The sequence below is a fragment of the Varanus komodoensis genome, unplaced genomic scaffold (assembly GCF_004798865.1).
Source record: "Varanus komodoensis strain SLA01 unplaced genomic scaffold, ASM479886v1 scaffold13_3, whole genome shotgun sequence".
NCBI lineage: Eukaryota > Metazoa > Chordata > Lepidosauria > Squamata > Varanidae > Varanus > Varanus komodoensis.
In genome coordinates, this window is record NW_025335409.1 from 13,956,908 (window position 1) to 13,977,597 (window position 20,690).

The 20,690-nt window shown below is 38.2% G+C and overlaps 1 protein-coding gene across 10 annotated transcripts in view; it reads right to left on the minus strand.

The window, feature by feature from the left end:
- The window catches only part of SRPK2 (SRSF protein kinase 2), a 121,235-nt gene extending 107,766 nt beyond the window's left edge, over positions 1-13,469 (minus strand). For 9 of the 10 annotated variants that reach the window (XR_006414001.1, XR_006414000.1, XM_044423241.1 and 6 more), the window contains exons 1-2: positions 13,367-13,469; positions 13,125-13,209 (exon numbers count right to left, since the gene is read on the minus strand). Coding sequence is in view for 7 of the 10 variants with exons in the window: in XM_044423241.1 (XP_044279176.1) it covers positions 13,125-13,209; positions 13,367-13,382 (101 nt within the window). In the remaining 3 variants the exon portion in view is untranslated. Of the gene's footprint in view, positions 1-13,124; positions 13,210-13,366 lie in introns of those variants that run through there. The other variant, XM_044423238.1, reaches the window with a different exon arrangement.
- Between the last annotated feature and the right edge of the window lie 7,221 nt (positions 13,470-20,690).

Genomic DNA, 20,690 nt, shown 5'->3' on the forward strand with positions numbered 1-20,690 from the left:
AGCCAATGAAGGGAAGGTGTGAAAGCTTCAGTTGTATTAAGCAGTACAGAAATCACCACCACCATCATCATATAACTTTAGCTCTCCTGTGTATGAACACATTTATTTTTGACAATTGTATCCCGTTTTCCTTCAAAAAGCTTAAGTGGCTAACAATAAATAAAAACAAAATTAATAAAAGCAGCAGAATATAAAAGCCAGTCATTAAAACAAGTAGGCATCCTCCAGTGTTAAAAGCAGTTCAATATAACAAGTTTAAACACAGTGCAGAGTATTAAACCTATTCATTTTCCAACAGCTCTCCTAAGGAAGGTTTTAGTCTGCCAGCAACATCAATGAGAGAGTAAGACAAGGCGCCCTCAAGAAGGAACTTTAGATCCTGAGTACAGCCACTAAAAAGACCCTCTCCATGGTCCCAACTAAACATACTTGTGGGGATCCTAGCACACATTACAAGGCCTTTCATGAGGATCTCAGGAGACATGCAGGCTCACATGGGAATAAGTATTCCTTCAAACATCTTGATCCAAAAGTGATGGGATTCACCAGCACAGTGTACTTGGCCTAAAAACAAACTAGACTGCAGTACAGTTGTTTCAGAAGGGTTTCACATGCTCCCTATATGCAGTCCCACTTACCAATCTGAGGCTGCCCATTCAGAGACACTGAAGCTACCAACCATTCTGTAACCAAGTCCCAGGCAGGGAGACTTTTCCAAAGCATACAATAGTAAATGTTATTGTAACAACATGGATGTATTCCTCAACCCAGTTCCTTGCACATATAGCTTATTGCAGTGATGGGGGGTGGGGTTCTCCCCAAACCAGGCCTAAATTCATACCAAAATGGATCTAGATTACCCAGAAAAAACTGAAGCTGAGCAGTCAGCACATGCTGAACCAGCTTGCTCCAAAATGGAATATTGTGGATTGGTCAGCAATTCTCCAATACAGTGAGATTCTACTCAGAAAAACTTTTACTACAGATTATTTCAAACTTGCTGGGGCATCATCATCCCTCAAATAAGCATTCACCACCAATTCATTTACATTACATTACCAATTCATTTTAGGAAACAATGCATTTCAGAAGCATTTTCGGGCTCACATCACTGGGTAGAATTAATTCAAAATTTGTGTATCTGGCCAGCAACCATGATGTCTAAGTCAAAAGAAAAGCAGTAATATTAGACCCCCACACATCACACAACAGTTCTCTAACCACTCAGCCACAACAGCATACAGGGTAACATCATATCATGGACCATTTGTGATTCGAAAGCACAGCAGCTCGGCCATTCATACCAAGACCAGGTAATTTGCACAAGGAGCCCTCAACCTGTAGAATAACACAGTCTGACGTGTAAGAGGTCTCAGGTTCAAATCATGGATATGATCTTCCATTGTAGCAAAGAGATCTAAGTTCTGCTCCCATATTTGTATGTATCACTAACACCTTTACATCAAATATTTCCATTTTTGTTTAAAATACTGAGCTAATTTACAGGAAAGTCAGAATGTAAATATGTACCAGCAACCTCTACTAAGGGAGGTAAAGAGTAATTCCAACTTGCCATTTCTCTACCTGGTTCCAATCTAATTAAGCTGCAGAGCACACTGACATAACTATTTTGGAACAATGAAAACTGATATATATGAAGCTCTGTGAAATATCCTCTAAGGACAATTCAGTAAATCATCCATCATCATATTGTTTGATCACACACAATTTTTACCACTCACAGCAGGGAAACAAAGTCTCCACTAGCACTGTATGTATATGTGTATGTTTGGTTGGTTGGTTGGTTGGTTGAAATTTTTCTATATACCAACTTTCCCCAGTTTCACTGCCCTCCAGACAGAAGAGCAGATGCAGACCCTGAACTGTACAGGAATGTGATAGGAGAATAACTGCTAGGCTGCCTTCTGTTGAGAAACCCATCCTGAAGACTACTAAGGTAAGTTTCAGAAAGATGGGAAGTAGATAACACTTTTACTGAACAGGATAGCTGAGCAAGTTCTGAACAAAGTTGCCAACCTTTTTCAAGCAACCGTGCAGATAGCAGGAGACCAGCATTCCCCATGCTAAACATAACTTGATGTGAAATATTACTATCTGCCAAGCAATCTGCAAAAGTACAGGAGACCAATTAAAGACAAAAAGGCATCAGCTCCAGAGGAACAGCTGGAATAGCGTGGGTCACTGCTGTTAGTCATGCAGCAAGCTTCATTTGTAGTCTGCATGGCCCTAGGGAACGTCCTTGAGTCTGCACCTGATGCAGAGATGCCCATGAAGAGCAAAGAGAAACACAGGAGTAATAATGAGCAATGTTCATCAGCCCCAGTAGTGTCAAGAGTTAGATGTTTATTAGCAATTGGTAGAGACATAGCTGTTCTATGACAACTTCCTACTCCCTCTTGGAGGAGAAACAGTGTCATGACAGAGACACTACTTATCCTGTAGGGAGTTGCAATGCAACTTCTATGTAGGCTCTGTGCATTCTAAGTTTCCAGCTTTTGATCTCACAAAACAAGTAAAAGGAATGATGGCTGTGTGTCCCACACTAGCAATGGTTGAAATAGAGTGTCTGACGTTTATTAACAGAGAGCTTACTGTCATACGGTCTTCATGCCCTCTAAGCCCTGCTTTTTTTCTACAGTTTGGAAATAGTGCTACTGGCTACTAAAAAAGGGAAGACTAGTTACCCAAAACAGATCACCCAATATACACCTGAGAATACTGCCAAGGAGGGGTGGCATTTTCAGCTGTTCTAATTTAAAGCATTTACACAGAGGGAGGGAGGAGAGAAAGAGAAAGTTTGTGTGTTGACCTTGCATTCTCAGTTTAGAGTTGAAATAGAAGTTCTTTTTACAAGTTTTCTGTTTGGATTTCTGAGACAGAATACCTGTAAGGACTACCTGAAATATTAATATGTGCTCTTCCTATACTTATTCTAAGTACCAACCATGAATTATACTGTCTTTTTGACCAAAATACCCTTTCACCATGGTGCCCTTTACCAAAATTTCCTTCATCTGAATTACAGACAATCTAGCAGGGTGTTATATGCTGCCATAGGCAGGCCATGACTGGCTGCAGACTAGCTGGAATCAGCGTGAGCAGGGCAAGAGAGAAGCTATATATTTCAGCTCTCAACTGAGTTCAAGGAAACAATGTTCAGTTATGGGGGGGGGGGCAGAAATTGGTAGAATTTAAGTTAATCTTAAGTGCTGCTCTTTCAACTTCACCCCATCCACTGACACAGACTCCTTTTTACCAACATATTTTCAAGATCCACCTGCACAGGCAACTTGATATTCTAAAATACTCGAGCCAGTGTAAACAGAACATAGAGCCATGCTGCAAAATGTGATAAAGCACACAACACAAATCTGCTATTTGTTTTACCTAAAATTAGTATTCTCTTTTTAAAAAATGTTTAAAGCAGACATATAGGACCCTTGGGTCCTTACCTTTCAGAAAGCAAGAACCAAGACTCTTAATATGCTTAGAAAAAATACGTATGAAAACATTATAAGTGATTATAAAAAGCAGAAGTATATGAAGTATATGAAAGAAGTATAAAGCAGAAGTTTATGAAGATGTTTTTATCCTTTAGTAAAAGTTTTATATGATCTGAAGAGAAACCAGAGTATTTATTTTATTTGCTTTAGTCTGTTCTGTTTACATTAGGTTTTACCTTTGTTCTGTATTTTTTTCTATGCAATCTATATGTTGGGAAAATAAAAATGATTAACAAAAGAAGTTTTTATCCTGTTTGTTCCATTTTTTCTCTACATCTATTTTAAGGTTAACAGTCATACTTACTCAATTAATCTCACATCTGAGTTGTTAAACCGGTCCTTCAGCATAATAAAATTGGTAACACCTGACCTCCTTTGTATTTTAAAGGTGGAAGGAAATAAACAAAATCATCCCTGAAGAAGCCACCATCCTTTAAAGGAAGCATGAGCACAGGTATTTAGATTGTCTTCCTCTACTGAGAGATTTAAGAAATTGGGAATGAGACAAAGGACATTAATATATATATATATATATATATATATATATATATAGAATAATGAAAGATTAATAGATTTGAGTGGGTGATATTTTTTAGTACTATTTGATACTTAGACTGTTTATACAGTCCTCCTGAATAATAGTTATAGTACACTGCAGTTAATAATATATTTTAAAATCTGTTAATGTATAAGGCCTGATTTGAGTACAGACTATGCTATTTCTTATATTGCCTATAAATGATACAACTTTAAAATTTATTTAAATGTCTATGTTTTTGGAAATATTTCCCAATCACTCATAATACATTACTTATAATATAGATGTTATGAGACAGCAATTAATATTACAATCCTTTTAAAACTGCATATTGGCCACTTAAAAAACTACAACATTTAAATAATAGCCTGTATGCTATTCCACCCATTTTTCTTTTCTGTATTTTATACTTAAAGCTTGCTTACCATTTTCTCTATAACTAGAGTGATGTGTATAATAGAAGCAATTAATAATGGCTTAAAATAAAAATATAATTCAGCTGAGACAGAAGCTGAAATAAAATTCCATAGTGTTAGCCAAGGCAAACTGCAGAGAAGCAAAATGTAAGGCTACAATCCTATACCTACTTTTAAAAAGACATGCTCATGATTTGCACTGAGCAACATAAAATAAAGGGCATTCCTTTCCAATTAATTGGGGCAATGTTGCAAGATCTCTTTTTACACATTTCAGGAATCCTGAGTAAATATTATCCCAGCATATCTAACTCATAAGCTCTAACAAGACTTAAAACGATTTATATTTCAGTGAGTATTGAAAAGAATGCATAATGGAAACTTACTCACTTGATAATTACTTACAAGTGTCTAGACAAAGAGGCTTTATGGAAGTTGTGCTGGGTGTGTGTATGTGTGTGAGTAAGCATGCATCCACACTCATCTGTTTGAAGTCTATAAGTGATAAAACACCAGCATGCACAGAAAAGCAGTCTAGTAAGTTTTGGTAATCTTTCATCAATTTATTTAATATCTTTTGATTTTTTAAACTGAGGTTACTTTTAAAATATATTTGGAAATGCATTTTACTGAGGTTTTTTCCTATTTTATACTTTATAGTAGTTATTGTAATTCCATAGTTTAGCACCTTTTACTATAATGGTAACTACCCAAGTATATTTTGTACAGAAATGCAAGGTAAGTTGTAAATATACTCCACATAAAGGCCTTCTAAAAAAAAAAAAAAAGGCAAACTACTTCTAATCTGAAAGTGATAGATGGAAATAGCATTCTCAAAATCATCAAGCCTATTTAGGCATAACAGTCAATATTATATTAATATTAAATTCCTCTGCCTTGTTTCTTTTTGGAAAAAATAGAATCTACATATGTAGCAATGAGTTTTATTCATTAAAAATGTCTCAAACCTCACTTTTTAAAAAGCCTATTTATAGTTCCAGTTTTAAAGAGTTTACTTAGTTTTATTCACTTGTTTTAAAATTCATTTTTCAACAAGTTCCAAATTAATATGTTGCCACCTAGTGGCTTCTGTTGATATTTGCTCCCCAGACAAGCATATCACCTGCGATTTACAAGCATGCACATATCCATCTATGGGTTAGCAGATTTTCCCACTGAACTCATTCCAAATGTTATAATGCTGCTTTTTAAAGTAAATTGACTTGGCAGCAGCACTTCCACTTTTTGAATCCCAATGGGTTCCATGTACTGTGCCATGTAGACATGGCAGCACAGTTAATAGATCCCAATGGGATCTAGGCATCATACTGCCCTTTTTAGTTCTTGGGTATGCAGTTAGTTTACTAATGGCTTACTTGAAAACAAAAAAGGTAGATGAGACCCTCCTGACCTTGTACCAGGCTCAAAATATCCCCATTATAAAGCCTGGTTAGAGGATTCAAAGAAGGACCATACTGCTCATCAAACTATGTCTTGCATCTAAAATATGTCAGCCTTCTTTGAGGAACTCTTCTTAAAATGTTAAAGATATCCAAATATTCCCATGTACCCATCAGCATTCAGAAAATGCTGTTTATAAAACCAAGGTCAGACAAATATAGTGATTCAACTGCAAAATTCAAAAGGTCTCCTAGGCAGTGTTCAGAAGCTATGTATCATTTCTTTCACAATAATTATTGGCATTATTTATAGGGTAAACCTGTTAAAAAGTGTAATCTGAATATCAGGTAGACAACAAGCAGAATGAAATCTAATTCTAATAGCAAATTTGGGATGGGAGGGACAAATGCCTCCCAGTCTGAAAATAAAACAGGATCAACCTAATGATAATGTAGTAATTTCTACACATCCAAGGCAGGCAGAAGTACATTAAAAAAACATCTCTATATAACAGTCTGACAATGACCTCCAAGTTTCCAGAATATATGGAATATTGACATGTCAGTTGTTGGGTAGGACACAAGGGGGGAGGGGAGTGCATTGGCCTGTACAAACCTATGAGGTGTGTAAGAACATTTCTAAAAAAAGTTTCCAGTATTATGCAGGAGGACTTTGAGAAAGGAGGAAAGGAAGCTTTCTCACTCTCTAGAGCCACCTGCCTGGGAACATTTTTTAAAGCACAGATAAATAAATACAGCAAATAAAAGAGCAAATAGAAATGCTCAGGTTTGGGTCTGGCAATCAGCCCCAAACTTCACCTCATTAGTACAAATTCAGTATAATAGGGAAAGATTTCATGGGCTAGGAAAAACAAAAATCTGTTTTCTGTATTTTCCCTCTACCACACCCCACCCAAAATGAAGTTATTGGGGAGGGGGGAGATATTCAATATATTGTCTGGCCTTCCTTGCAGACATGAAAGGAAGTGTTATTACAGCAATCATAGGTTCTCAGATACCACACCAAAGATTCTTCATTCAGTTTTTAAAATATTGGCTTGCCCCGCTTGCATAAATTATAATTCTATTAAACCATAGCAAAAGAATCGTCGTTCATATACAGCATATTACATCATAAATTAGAACAGGTCAGATAAGGCTGCTCAATCAAGCATCATTTTTGAAAACCAAATACAAGGACAAAGAGCATCCTCTTTATAAACTAAAGACTCTCTTAGTACAAACATTTAACTTGATCATAAAAGCAACATTTATTTCAGTTGATTTCAATTAATCAGCTTGTTGATTCCTAAAAGATAAAAAGTGTCATTCTGCATGAAAAACAGAGAAGATCAAGAAAAATATTATAACTGAATACAAATTATGTAAAGTTTATTAGTCTGAATGGCCACAAACAAGTCATGTCTCACTGTTTCTTTCATATGAGAACCATAAAAGAAGTGATGAAAACAGAAGAAACTGTAGCATTTCATGACTACCCATATGGATTCATTTATGGTTATCCATACAAAGCAACATTCTTGAAAAATAAAGTTTTTAAAACTCATCATGAGCAAGATTTCACTTGTTTAATGAATACACTAAGGCTCAGTATTTCAATATAATAATGAATTATGATATAATATAATAACATTTCATATAACACTGTTTAATAATGTTAATATTTCAAAACATTAGAATTTTACCACATTGTGATATCATGGAATTCTGAATTAATAGTGGTTAAAGGCAATACAAGTCCGGCACGTGAGGATATTCTCTTTATTTTTCTTCAAAGTAAGGTGGAATTAGAATCATAGAAAGTTTTCAGAAAGCAAATAAATACAACAGCAAGCAACCCTTTATTGTAGCATTGAATTGAGACTCAGGAGTTTGGGAGTTTCAGGCGTCTAAACTTTGTCTTGGCATTACAGTGCTGACAGATGGACAGACACACATCTTCTTTTATAATTATAAGAACTGGCAGACAGACCCATTTTTTTGCAGCATGGAATAGCCCTTCATTTGATAAAGTGGAACATTCAAACAAACTTCAACAGCTGTCAGTAATGGACACACAGACATGGCTCCTGACATGGTTTATCTATATAACACCCTGAGCAAAATCTGTCCATTCCATGTACCTGCAGGGGGCTGCCCTACAACATCAAGGCAAGTAACTGTTCTCCAGTCTACTAATCCCACCTGGCTTCACACTGTACAGTCTTCAAAACTATTTGTTAATTAGTAAAGCTGAAGTCATTGCGAAAGGCTTTAATCATATGGATGCATTAAAATTAATCAATATATATTAATGTGCTTTAAAAACAAAATAACCCTGTGAGGCACACCTGCAGGAACTATTAACATACATGTTAAGTTTCAGTTGTCTGTGTTTCAAGGTCATGACAATGACAGGCACATATCTGCTTATTATAAGTACTTTTTGCTTAATCTGTCACACTGTAAATATTCTTAACTGTTATAATGTTAAATGCTTCTTATAAATACGTATATATTGCTGCTTAATGCAATTTAATGCTGAAGGAGGGAGACAGTCTAAAAGCAAAAACTTCCAGTGAGTCAGCTGAAATAAAAGTTTATTAAAAAGTTTTTACTTCAACTTTTAACTTAGCACTCAGTTAATCACTAAAGTAACAATTTGCCCCAAGCAACTAAGCAACCCTATTGTAGAAGAACTTTGTGGCATGTACCTCCCCCATAGCACTGCTTTGTCACACTTCAACCGTATGAAACGAGTGCACAAAGCTACCTCCTTAACTGGGTTCAGACACCATAATACCCTCAATCTTCAAGTGTGAGTTGTCACTGAACTATGAATTCTTGTTCAAACATGTGCCATCGTATTGTCTGAACTCAGCTGCATGGTTTGTTAACTAAAAAGGCATGGTTTGGTAACCACCAACAATCCATAAAAAGTACCCATGGATTATTGTTGGGTTGTGAACTGTGGGTTGTTCACTATGGTTTCTTATCTGGTGTGTTCAGACAACAATATAGCACACTTTTCAAAAACCACCCTGCGGTTCCACCACAAATGTACGCTCAACTTAAGTCATTACTTTGCTAGACTTTAAAAGTTGCACCTAAATATTCCATAAAGAATAAATGTGGCAGACACCTATCTAGACTCCCTTCTTGATTTTTACTATCTGAAACAACCTAGATGTCCATAATTGTGTAAGAGAATGAAGGCAAATAAAGCAAAGAGTGTATAACTCCTACTTTTTAAAAGTTTGATTTGCATTGGACTGATTTTTTTGCAAGTTAGATCATTTTCCATACTTAGAATATAATATTTCAATTATTATACTTAAAGAACAATCCACCTTTGTACAATAAAATTGGCCCATGGGATTCATAGTACATCCATCCAATCTTTCCTCACTAAAACATGTACAATATTTCCTTAATGTTTTTTGATCAAACCATTTTTTAGAACTTTTTATCCAAAATATATTAACCCAACACAAAGTATATGGGTCACACAGAAATTCAACAGGATATCAAGATACAATTTACAAAAAAGCATCTTGAAAACAATGCCACTGTAAACAAAGTACATTGTATATATTGCTGTCAAGGTTACTACTGATCAGTACCACAAAACTGCTAGGACTAGGCATATTTACATTGCAGAAATATAAAATCCTTAATAAGATCTTATTTGATTGCATTATACCCTCACATGGGATATTGAGGTTGTTCAGACAACATGCCAGCCAACTGTAGTGTACAAGAGGCATGTGTAGCCACCATACTGAAAATTTAACCCCTCTTGGAAATTGTTGCGTCAAGTGAACACAGCAAGGATAACCACAAAACAGACTGTGCCAAGTCAAGCAAAAGAAATCCCACAAAAAATGTGGACTGTCTGTAGAAAATGCAAGGGTCTCACATTCCCTAGAGAAAACATAGAATACTTTATAAGGCAACAACCCAGTGGAATCAAAATCTCAAGTTGATGTCTTAAAAAACAACAACAATAACAACAGAAACACACTAAGTGGAAAAGTGGAAAAAATTACAACTGAACACAAATTCAGCAGAATCTATCTTATGAATAAATTTAAGAAGGCCCTCCAAAGAGCCACAAGCAAAAGGGAAAAATTATAAGCAACAAAAGACTTTAGATGTCTAGATTAGACAGAAGAGGTCCCTATAAAGAGATAAAACTATAATTTTAACATATAGAAACAACTCATACAAACACTTCAGAGTCAAGGCTTTAAACCATTCTCCCAAAAGGAACAAAGAGAGAGAGACAGACAAACAGCTTTTATGTTCCCCAAAAAGAAATTCCCTGAGGAACTGGAGAAAAATAGAGAAAAAGAATGGCATTGAAAAAGTAGTAAGAACCCAGTCTAGGAAGGATAGCAGTACTTTCCATGAGGGGAACAACTGGTTTTTAAGGTTTAAGATCTACAACTATTCCATGAAACCTGCATTGGGATATATACAAGAGGGGGGGAAGTATAAGAAGAAAAAATTTCCAAGCTAGTAAAGGAAAGAGCTAGACTGTTGTTTGATATGATGGTGTGTGAGACTAGAATACCTGGGTGAGACTTTTTTTTCCTGTGATACGGGTAATTCTGGGGAATGTCCCAATATGTCATACTGAGGAAACCTGACAGAAGCTATCACTGAATTGAAGAGAGGCAACTGGACTGACTATATCAAAACCCAGGTGACTAAGGAAAGAGAAAAAACTTTTTTTTTCATGGAGTATACAGGGAGAAATAGAGATACCTAAAAGGCAGCTATTCCTGCCAATACTATTTAAAGCAGCTAAGTACAGTAAATATACAAAACACACAACAAAAAGGAGCAGGTAAAAATAATCCAAACAGAGGTAAACATAAAAAGTTAAAATTTGGATAATGCAGTTGGCTGAGCAACCTGATAGACCAGAAGCTTGTCTATATAAAAATGTGTTTGCTTGGCTGTGAAAAGACAAAACAAAGAGAGAGCCAAACAAATCTCTCAAGAGGAAGAATTCCAAAGGCCAGGCACAGCAACTGAAAAGGCCTCCTTTGTGTTCCTACCAGATGCACTTCAGAATTTGGCAAGACAAAGAAAAGGGTCTCTCCAGAAGATCTCAAAGTCTGGGCAGGTTCATGGTGGAAGAGGGTGGTCATATAGGTCACACAGGACTTTGACCAACACATTGTACCCACCCTGACTGCTGTGCCAGGAAATGAGTCAGCAGCCAATGAAGCTGCTATAACATGGCAGCAACATGCTGCCTGTAACCAGCTATCATCAACAGTCTGGCAACATTCTGATCCAGCCAGAGTTTCTGAATATCTTCCAGAAGCAGCCTCAGATAGAACGCATTGCAGTAGATCAGACTGCATGTAATTAAAACATGTGTTAATATGTCCAGATCAGATCTATCTAGAATTGAGCATAGTTGATTGACAGTGCCAGATGAACAAACATTCTCCTGGTGAGCATCAAGATCTGAGTATCCAGGCTCATTGCCAGATCCAGGTGACCTACCTATGAACATTTGTCCTCAAAGGGAATGCAACTCAATCCAGTAGAGGTAATTATATGTATTATATGCCTTCCTCCTGAACAACAGCATCTTTAAAGTGTTTGCCCTCATCTAGTCGATTAACAAGTTGAAACACCAATTCCTCCATAGACTGAGATTGAAAGGAGTAACAGAGTTGTTGTGGTGAACATACTGATGGCACAGAATGCCCAATTACCTCTTACAACAGCTTCATGTAAATGTTGACTAGCATGAAGAACAAAACAGAATTTGAATACTAAATTCCTGCACCCAAGGCATCAACCAGGAGTCCATCTCCTTTCAAAATGTTCCCCCAAAATAGTCTATGGCCTAATTCTCACTGAGATGATTAACCTGTGCCTGGGATGTATCACTTCAAACTATAAGCAAGAGCTCATAGTATGAATATTCCACCAAAGACAGAATTAAAAGAATCTCACAAAAGAAATTATTATATCAGAAAGCAGACCACGGTAGAACTGTTCTTCTTCTATGGAAGAGTGATTGATCGATGAGCAGTCTGATTCTGTATAACCTATTTGCAACATAACCAGCTCCACAAGAAAAAAAGGTCATTGACAACTGAGAGGAATGGCAATATGAAAGGCTATCATATATATAAAATATCAAAAGTATATCAATCCATAACACAACTGTTAGTGCACAAAGCTGTACAAAGAGGTGAAGTATATAAAATGTTCCTCTTATTAAATAAAAAAGCTATACAACTTCAAACTGATTGATATATTTCCAAAGGCAAGGGAGTAACTTTTCCACAGTATAATCGAAACAAATGTCAGAAATTTATACACTGAAAGGAAGCAAGAGATACTCCTGTGGATAGAGTACTGGATTTCAAAATTAGAAGTCTTGAGCACAGCAACAGATCATTTGCAAGGCCATAAGCGGGTCATTCTTCCTCCATCTTATTCCCCCACAAAACAATGGTCTAGTTCACAGAACTGTTTTAAAAATGAAATAAGGAAGTGATGTAGCAGTCTTGAGCCTTAAGGCAGCATGTAAATACAACACCCTGTATGTTTATGGCAGCCTTCACCAACCTGCTAGTCTCCAGATGTTTTGGATCGCACCTGTCATGATTCCTTACTATTGACCAACACCTAGAACTGATGAGATCTGTAGCCAAAACATTGAAACCACACAAGTTTGGGGAAGGTGAACTTATGGCATAGTCATTATCAGTAAAAGTAGCAAACTGTTTGCATGTGGGTAAAGCAGCTGTCCAGGTACGGAAGTGAATATGCATACAGCACTTGTACCAGCAGATACTGACTGAAGAGCTCCATGAATAGGTGCAAGAGGTGGGTGTTCTAGAAATCCCAGCATCTGCATGCAAGATGTGAACAGAGGGGGAGCTAGCTGGAGTGGGGGAGGGGACGAAAGATACCCAGTGTTTTCTGACTCTGTCAAAAAAACACACGTCAACAAGGTGGCAGAAAGCATTGGTTCAGAAAGGAGCGAGAAAGATGGGAGAAATGGACGAGCCGGTGGGACTGCGCACTCGAAGGTTCCCCTTGCCTTCTGTCAGTGGGAGAAAGAAGTTTGCGCTCCCAGATCCCTGCACGGGAGAACATATACATCCTTGGAGAAAGAAAGAAGCCGGGCGCCACATAAGCAGATGTGGAAGCCGGGCGCCACACACACGCAGATGCCCCCGCCCCGAAGCGCCCCGTCAAAACTCACTTTTTGTGGTGCGGCGGGTGCTTATCTTTCTTGCCGGGTGCCGCAGGGTGCTTGGCCCGGCGCCTCCGGGCCTGCAGGGCCAGCACTGAGGGAAAGAGAAACGGGTTATCACGGCGAGGTCGTGGCCGGAGCGCGGCGTCTCGCACTCGGAGGAGGGAGGGGAAGCCCCCAACCAACCGGAAAGCCCGCCCGCGTCCTCTTGGGGAAAGCCCTGACCGGCCACCCTGGCCTCCCCGCAGTACCTTTCCGAGAGCTCATCGCTCTGGCCACCTTGGTTGGCCCGCTGTGTCGAGCTCCGCACACATACACACCCACTGTCCCTCCCTCCCTCCGCTTCCCCTCCTCCTCCTCGCCGACTTCGAGAGCAAACGCCGGACGGCAACGCAGGAGGCGCAGCAGCCACCCCGTTACAGGCTGCACATGCGCGGTTCATCCCTGCCCGGCTAGAGGCGGCGCTGGAGCGGGAGGGGTGGTCACTAGGCAACCGAGGGAGGCCGAGGAATGACGGCAGGTGCCCTCCGAGAGAATCCCAACTTTTTCCTCTCCGCTGCGGCTGAGGCATTGCTGGCTTTCAGCTGGCAGTTGCCTGCTGCCTCTGTCCGCAAGGGGAGCCCTTCCCAAATGCTGGTGTTGAGTTACAGAATAACAGCTGCTAATCCAACTTACTGCAATTTTTGTCATAGTGATGCTCTTATTTATGCAGTTACTTTAAACCTTCAGCCTGTTTATGGATACTTTAGATTTACAGTGGACAGAAGAACAGACGCCCTGCATGTGGAAGATGCCCTGTTCAGTCCCTGGCGGCCCAGTTTTACAGAGCTCGGGTTTTAGCAGGGTTGAAAAGCTCTGCCTAAGCCTTTATGCACTCACTGTCATTCAGAGTAAATAATGTTAACCTAAATGGGATCAAAAGTGTGACTTAATATAAAGTAGCCTCCTATGACAATATAAGCCCTCTGGGATATATATGGCAGTGACTTTAACCAATCTTGGGGCAGCTTTCCCCGGTTATGCTGAGCTGATGGAATATACCAGTTGCACACATTCTGCACACCAGTGCAAGACCTAAGTTGCATCCACTCGCCAAGGTACGCATTCACATTCAACATGATTACTTCCTGTACCAGAGGTGGGACACTTGTGGCCCTCCAGATGTTTTGGTTTGTAATGCCTGTCAGCCCTCACGATTGGCTATAGTGACAAGATTTGATCAGAGCTGTAGGCCAAAACAAGTGGCCATTCCCTGTCCTAGACACAAATCTCTTGCCTTGAGAGTCATCACTAGCTCATGTTGAGGCCTGAGACAAAGTTGAAATGGTGCCGGCAGATACTAATAAATATGCCACAGTAAGCCAAAAGAACGGATAACTTGCTACACTGCAGCTCTTTAATTATATCCCTAAACCTATACCCCAAGGAAGGGTGCCCTGCTTAATAGTAACCTTAGTCACTCCTCAGTGAGGGTTACGGTAGATGACATGATGAGATCTGTGCCCATGATTGGGCCTCAGTAGATTTTTTTCCCCTTCCAGCCTACTAACAGTCACCTAAACTTTTGCAGTTTAGAGAATTGGGCATCTCTATTAAAACAAACAAACAAACAAACAGTGTCTGCCTTCGCTTTAGAAAAAGTCACAGGTGATCCAATCATCTATTGTCTAGCCTAGTGTGGCTCTCAGTTTACAATACTTGCATTGGCTTTTTGTTTTAGTGGAAAAACCTCAGACTTGTAGAGTTAACAATTTTGTAAATGCATACCCTACTTTTGTACATGATAAAACAGGCTTTTGCTACAGCTTACAGATTAATTTTTCCTCAATTCAGCCTTTGGTACACTGAGGAAAAAATCAAAATGGTATCCCAGAAAAACTGATAAGTACATGCATACTTAGCATTTATACAGCATATTTTAAATAATCAAAGAGCTTAGCATACATTATTTCAGCTGTTACCATAAACCAGTATTATTGTTCCCACAGTGGAGACAGTGAGGGATGTTGAAACATTCATGATTTGCTTAAGGCAGGAGCAAGAAATTCAGTCCTCCACATGTTCCTGGATTGCACCTCCCATCAGCCCTAGCCAACATTGAAGGATGAGAGGCGCTGCAGTCAAACAAGATCAAGAGGGTTACAACGTAACAGTGGAGCTGATGTATGAACAGGACACTTCTACCTCACATGTGTAGCTAGTACATTACACTTCCTGTTCATATAATGCAAGCTATTTATCACAAGTACATGTACTTAATAGGACTGTAATACCGCATTATGAATAAAATGGATAGAGAAGGAGGAAGATTAAGTAAGTCATCTTGAGCTCTTTGCATGAAAAAGTGTAATACAATAAAATAAATAACGGATGCCAAGGTGATTGAAGTGGGACACACCAAAAAGCCATCTTACATGTATACGCAGTGTTACCTCAGATGCCCAAACCAATTAAAAACAATGACAGGCATTAAACCCACCAGCATTAGAACAGTTCAATTACTTTCTTTAGTTCTCAAAGGGACTCCTGGATGAGGAATGTCATATTCAAAATACCATTAATTATTGTGGCCTAGATTTTCTCCAGCTTTAAACCCATGCTACTTCAAAATAGTGATGGATCCAAACACACACACATTATTAACCTAGTTTTTCTAGTCGGCATTTTTCTCTGGATCCATGGAGCCTATGAAGAAAATGTAATGTCCTCAGACTATACAGCTCAGATTCATTCCATATTTAAAATTCAGTAGATCTTTCCTGCAACTATATGTGATCTGCAGATTACTTAATTTGAAGCATTAATGATGTATAAAATTGCTCCTTCCACTCATTTTTTCTTCATATTCAGTAATGAACCAGTTTAGTCTCATACAGACATGATACAGTCTGTATGTACAAGTGCAATCCTATGGATGTTTAGAAGGAGAAAAAAAGGATCTATGGCTCTCAGCAAGTCCCTATAAGGAATACTGGCTGAGGACACTGGGAATTGTAGGCCCTAAACATCCATAGGATTGCACCCTTAATTATGAAGTTGTAAACAACATTAAGAAGTCAAAGAGATGTTTGGCCATCACTAAGAGTCCTTTAGGGAAAGCTTCAACAATTAAATTGGTTTCAGATCTGTCTTTAACACCAGCAAATGGGTCCTTATTTTCCACTCTTCCATTACTACTATCTACTACATCATTTGATTGAAAATATATACCATTTGTCAACCTCAGTTCCTGGCCCATAAAATAACCTAACACACAGGGTTGGTGATCAGATGCATCATAATAAATAGCTGCAGTTTAACAGAGAGTTAAACATGTGTAAAACTTATCAAAATTAATAGGCTCAAGTATGCTGAACTTTGCACTTGCTTTTATTAATTCTGATTGGGAAATACTTAAAAGTCTAAATGCATTTTAATAGTTTTTTTGGCCTTCCCATTATTTTGTTGACATAGGCCTCATTCCAACAGGCCACACATGTGTTTCATATATCCTATCTTCTAAAATCTGTTTTTGAAAACCAGAAGAACTCCAGCAGCAGCTTCTAGGACAACATAAGGGGACTGCTACTGAGAGCAAATACAGACAATCTATGCAGGAGTGTACAAGCCAAGGCAAACGTAAAGAGGTTCTTCTGGATCATGATAAGAGGGCTTATTTGCTGACTGATCAGAGGAGAAGTACAAAGGAGAATTTCCTGAATGAAGCAGAATTCTCATTAGCATGCCAGTCCAACCCTCTCCTCTTCCACAGTCTGCCTTTCCTTCATTTCCCATGCCTATTCTATGTGTGAGTAGAGAACAGCTTCTACAGGCATAAAGTTTGCTCCTTCTCTTTTAAGCAACTAGCTGCACGCCTGTGGTTATTTTATATGAACCTAATTTGAAGAACTCCTGTGACACATTTCGTGAAAATCTGCATTAAGGATAACAATACAAATTACATTTATATTGGCATCAGGACAAAAAGAATTTGTTACTCCATTGCACATGCATGACATAAGCTAACATATTGCACCTGTGCAGATGTGAAAGCAATCAGAACTGATATTATCTCATTCAACAGTTTTTTTAAAAATAATGATTATACATAAGGTAACAGTAGTTGCTTGAAAAATGTCACAGAAGTAAAAAGCTAATAAAATATCAAGTGTGCTCCTACTATTAATGCTTCTTCCAAAACATTACCTGACTGGCTTTTTAAGTGAGTATGTGCATGTTTTGCTAATTATCTGAGCTGTTTAAAGGATTACAGGATGCTTATAAAGTATGCATTAAAAAGGAGAGTAAATGTATGGCACAGTTGTACACTGCATAATAGTGGAGACAATAAAAACATTAGAAAGTAAGGTTTAGATTGGCAATGCAATCCGATATATGCTTAGTCAGAAGTAACCCGCATAGAATTAGATAGGACTTCCACCAAGGTAAGTGGATATAGGATTCTGATTAAGAAATATTGACACAACTGACACAATAAATATTGATACAATAGTGTTAGTGTTAAGGGGTATATTAAACAATTATAGTAGGTACTTTGTACATTGAAACCACAGTACAGAAACCTGTTTCTATCATTTCTGCAGTATCTGTCAACAGCAGGAGCTTCTGACAGTTCTGATGATCCTTAGAATTAGGTGAAAGGGGCAAGTGTCATTCCTTTCTCTGGAGTAGCTCCTATCAATTGTGAAAATGCCAGAACTGTTGTGGTGATGACTACCTAGCATCAGGGGAAGGACCAGTTCTCAGCAACAAAGACAGCTGTTGCTTTCATGAGGGCAAAATCCAAGCTCCACTCTAACCTTCTATGTTGGCTACTCTACAACCAAGTAGATATTTAAAGAAAGATTGTCCATAGAGTATTGAGGCTTCTTCCATACCATGACAAGGAGCCCTAACTGACACCTTGGGGAGCTCAATGTCTAGTACTAATAAGCTCTGCCTTATATGAACTTGGTTATTTTCCATTTAATATTTAGCTTAGTGACCATTTTAAGATCACTTTCAGAAGAATCTAAGGTGGTACCAAACATGCCCTCATTTGGAGTGCCAGATTGCTTTTGTTTACTTTTGTGTCACAGTAAAAATATTTTCCACTGTCAGGGTGTTAAGCATCTTGCATACATCAAGTAATAACAATGCCCATTAAATCCACTTCATTTTAAGGTACTAAACAACTAAATGTGGAAAACTCAAAGGGAGGTGACATGTGTAACCAATGCATGGGAAGAGTTCAGAAATAAACTTTATAATAAAAACAACCATCTAACCATCTTGACTTGTGCCTCAATAAGAAGTAAAAAAACCAATTTGATAATAAAGTTCCCTTATAAATCAACTTTGTCAGATTCACAAGATTGGAAAAAGACCAATTATCCTCTTCTGGGCATTTAAAATTTCCTGAATTCCTATATCAGTTTCCACGCTAATACCAACACATTTCACAATACTACTCTCCTATTTGGTTTCTGAAGCCAACAGTAACAATTTGTTTTCATTAAACAATTCAGTTTTCAAATGGTACATTACATCTGCATTTCATATTTCCACCCTTGTCTGTCCTTAGCAATAAAAGTCATGGATCAGAAATCAACTGGAAATGAGCTTTAACATTATTTTTGCTTTAATTGGCCAGATGGTTTAAAAATGCTACACTATATTAATGGCAAATATTACAAGACAACAGAAGCATATGCTGTGTGCTTGAATCACAAATAGAATTCCTTAGAAGTCCCATTTATTTCTGTGCAACCATTCTAAGTAAGCTTAATTGGAATCTCTTCACTTCAGGGCCTATTGCCATTGCAGAATCATTGGCACACACAGCAGCATCCTGAAGCAGCTGATGGCTCTGATGCTATGCCAAAATTTTGACATCATGTAGGTTCCTGCATGATATCCTTCATATTTGCTCACAGTATCAGACATGCTCCCATCCTGTCCTGATAGCTCCGCCCAGCTCTTCCAGCCTTGAACTTGGAGGAGCTGAACACAGCTATTATGGGCAGGACATTTTGGAGGACTTTCATTCATAAGGTCATTGGTCAGAAATGGCCTATCGCCCATAAACGCACACATCAGGCATTGTCATGTAATGGAAATCACTAATACAGCATTGAGAAGAAATGGCATCCAAATTTTGTGGCCCCTTCCTGGGCAACAAAATGATGGCACTACATTACATATTTTTCAGGATGCACACACTGTAATTCATCAGTTTGGGAAGGGCCTTCCTTTAGCAACAAAGCAACTCTCTCTCTGCCCTCTTTACCACTGCTGGTGGTGGCATCAGCAGCAAGTATAGAATCTGTGATTCATCATGATAGGAATCAGAAAAAGATCTAGGAAGAAAAACACAATGGCTCTTACCAGACCAAGAATTTGAATGTGCTATCACTTTGCTTCCCTAGCATTTTTTTTCTGACCTGTATTCATGACACAGTCATGGTCTGCAGTCACCCCATGATTTTTCCTGCCTTTGCCCATTGTTTTTTCATAAGGAAAATTCTAGCATGCCATACTCCACAAAGATCCACTGTTGTGAGCTCTATTTTGAGGACTGTGTAACATTTGTGAGGGTGTGAAATTTACTGTGATGTTTCTGAATAAGCATCTCTTTGTGTAGCACAATTTTGCTTCAATTTGTGTCATACCATTTCTAGTTTATGTAGTGCTGCTTTTTTTCCATGTTTATTTTATAAGTAGAGTCTTTGTACATTTCTGGTGTTAACTCTTTCAAAAATGCTCATTTGCAAACTTCCATAATTCTCTTGCACAATTCCTAACTTTTTTAAAAGTGTGGGCACAGATGAATTAGTTCAAGTGTCCATATAGCCACAGAAGAAGACAGAAATGGGAAGGTGAAAATGATAGAGATTGGAAAGAGGCATGGGGGAAAGAATGAAAAGCAGGTATGCCAACAAAAGATGCAGCCTCAAAGTACTGTCATTCATAATTTCAAACTTGGCACTGTTGAAGAAAGAGTTGGGAAGGTAGCTATGTGGGAGGTTTTTTATATAGCTAGTAGTAACCAGTTAAAAATGTGTTAAAATAATTATTCTGGATATACTGTAGTATTATGGCTAACACTGCCACAGCATGCAGTTTCTTTTATTTACAAAATTAATATATTGTTCCATATTCCATCATGGAGACTTCAGAATGCTGAACAGTAAAAGGTAAAACAGATTAAAAGAATATAATACTGAGTTTAAGACAAAATCAATAAACCTTGATTAGTTCAGGAAGGTTTTCTGAAATAAGTATGTTTTCAGAAGGCACCAAAAATAATAAAATGCTGGTGCCTACCTGCACTCAATATGTGAAGCATACTATAACAAGGGGTAGCAATGTAATCCCACTAACATGGGGAAGTTTGATTCAAAACTGGCTTGCTGAATGAGAATTACTGGATGGAAATTATGACATCTGTCTCCCAGAAAACCTAATCAAGCCTTCTGATCCAAGGGGACAATTGAGACAGACTAGGGAAAGTGGAGGTGCTCTGGCTAGCTCTGTGCCCTCTATTGCATGCGTGCTATTGGCCAGCCAATAGCCAATGATCAGGGTTCTAAATTG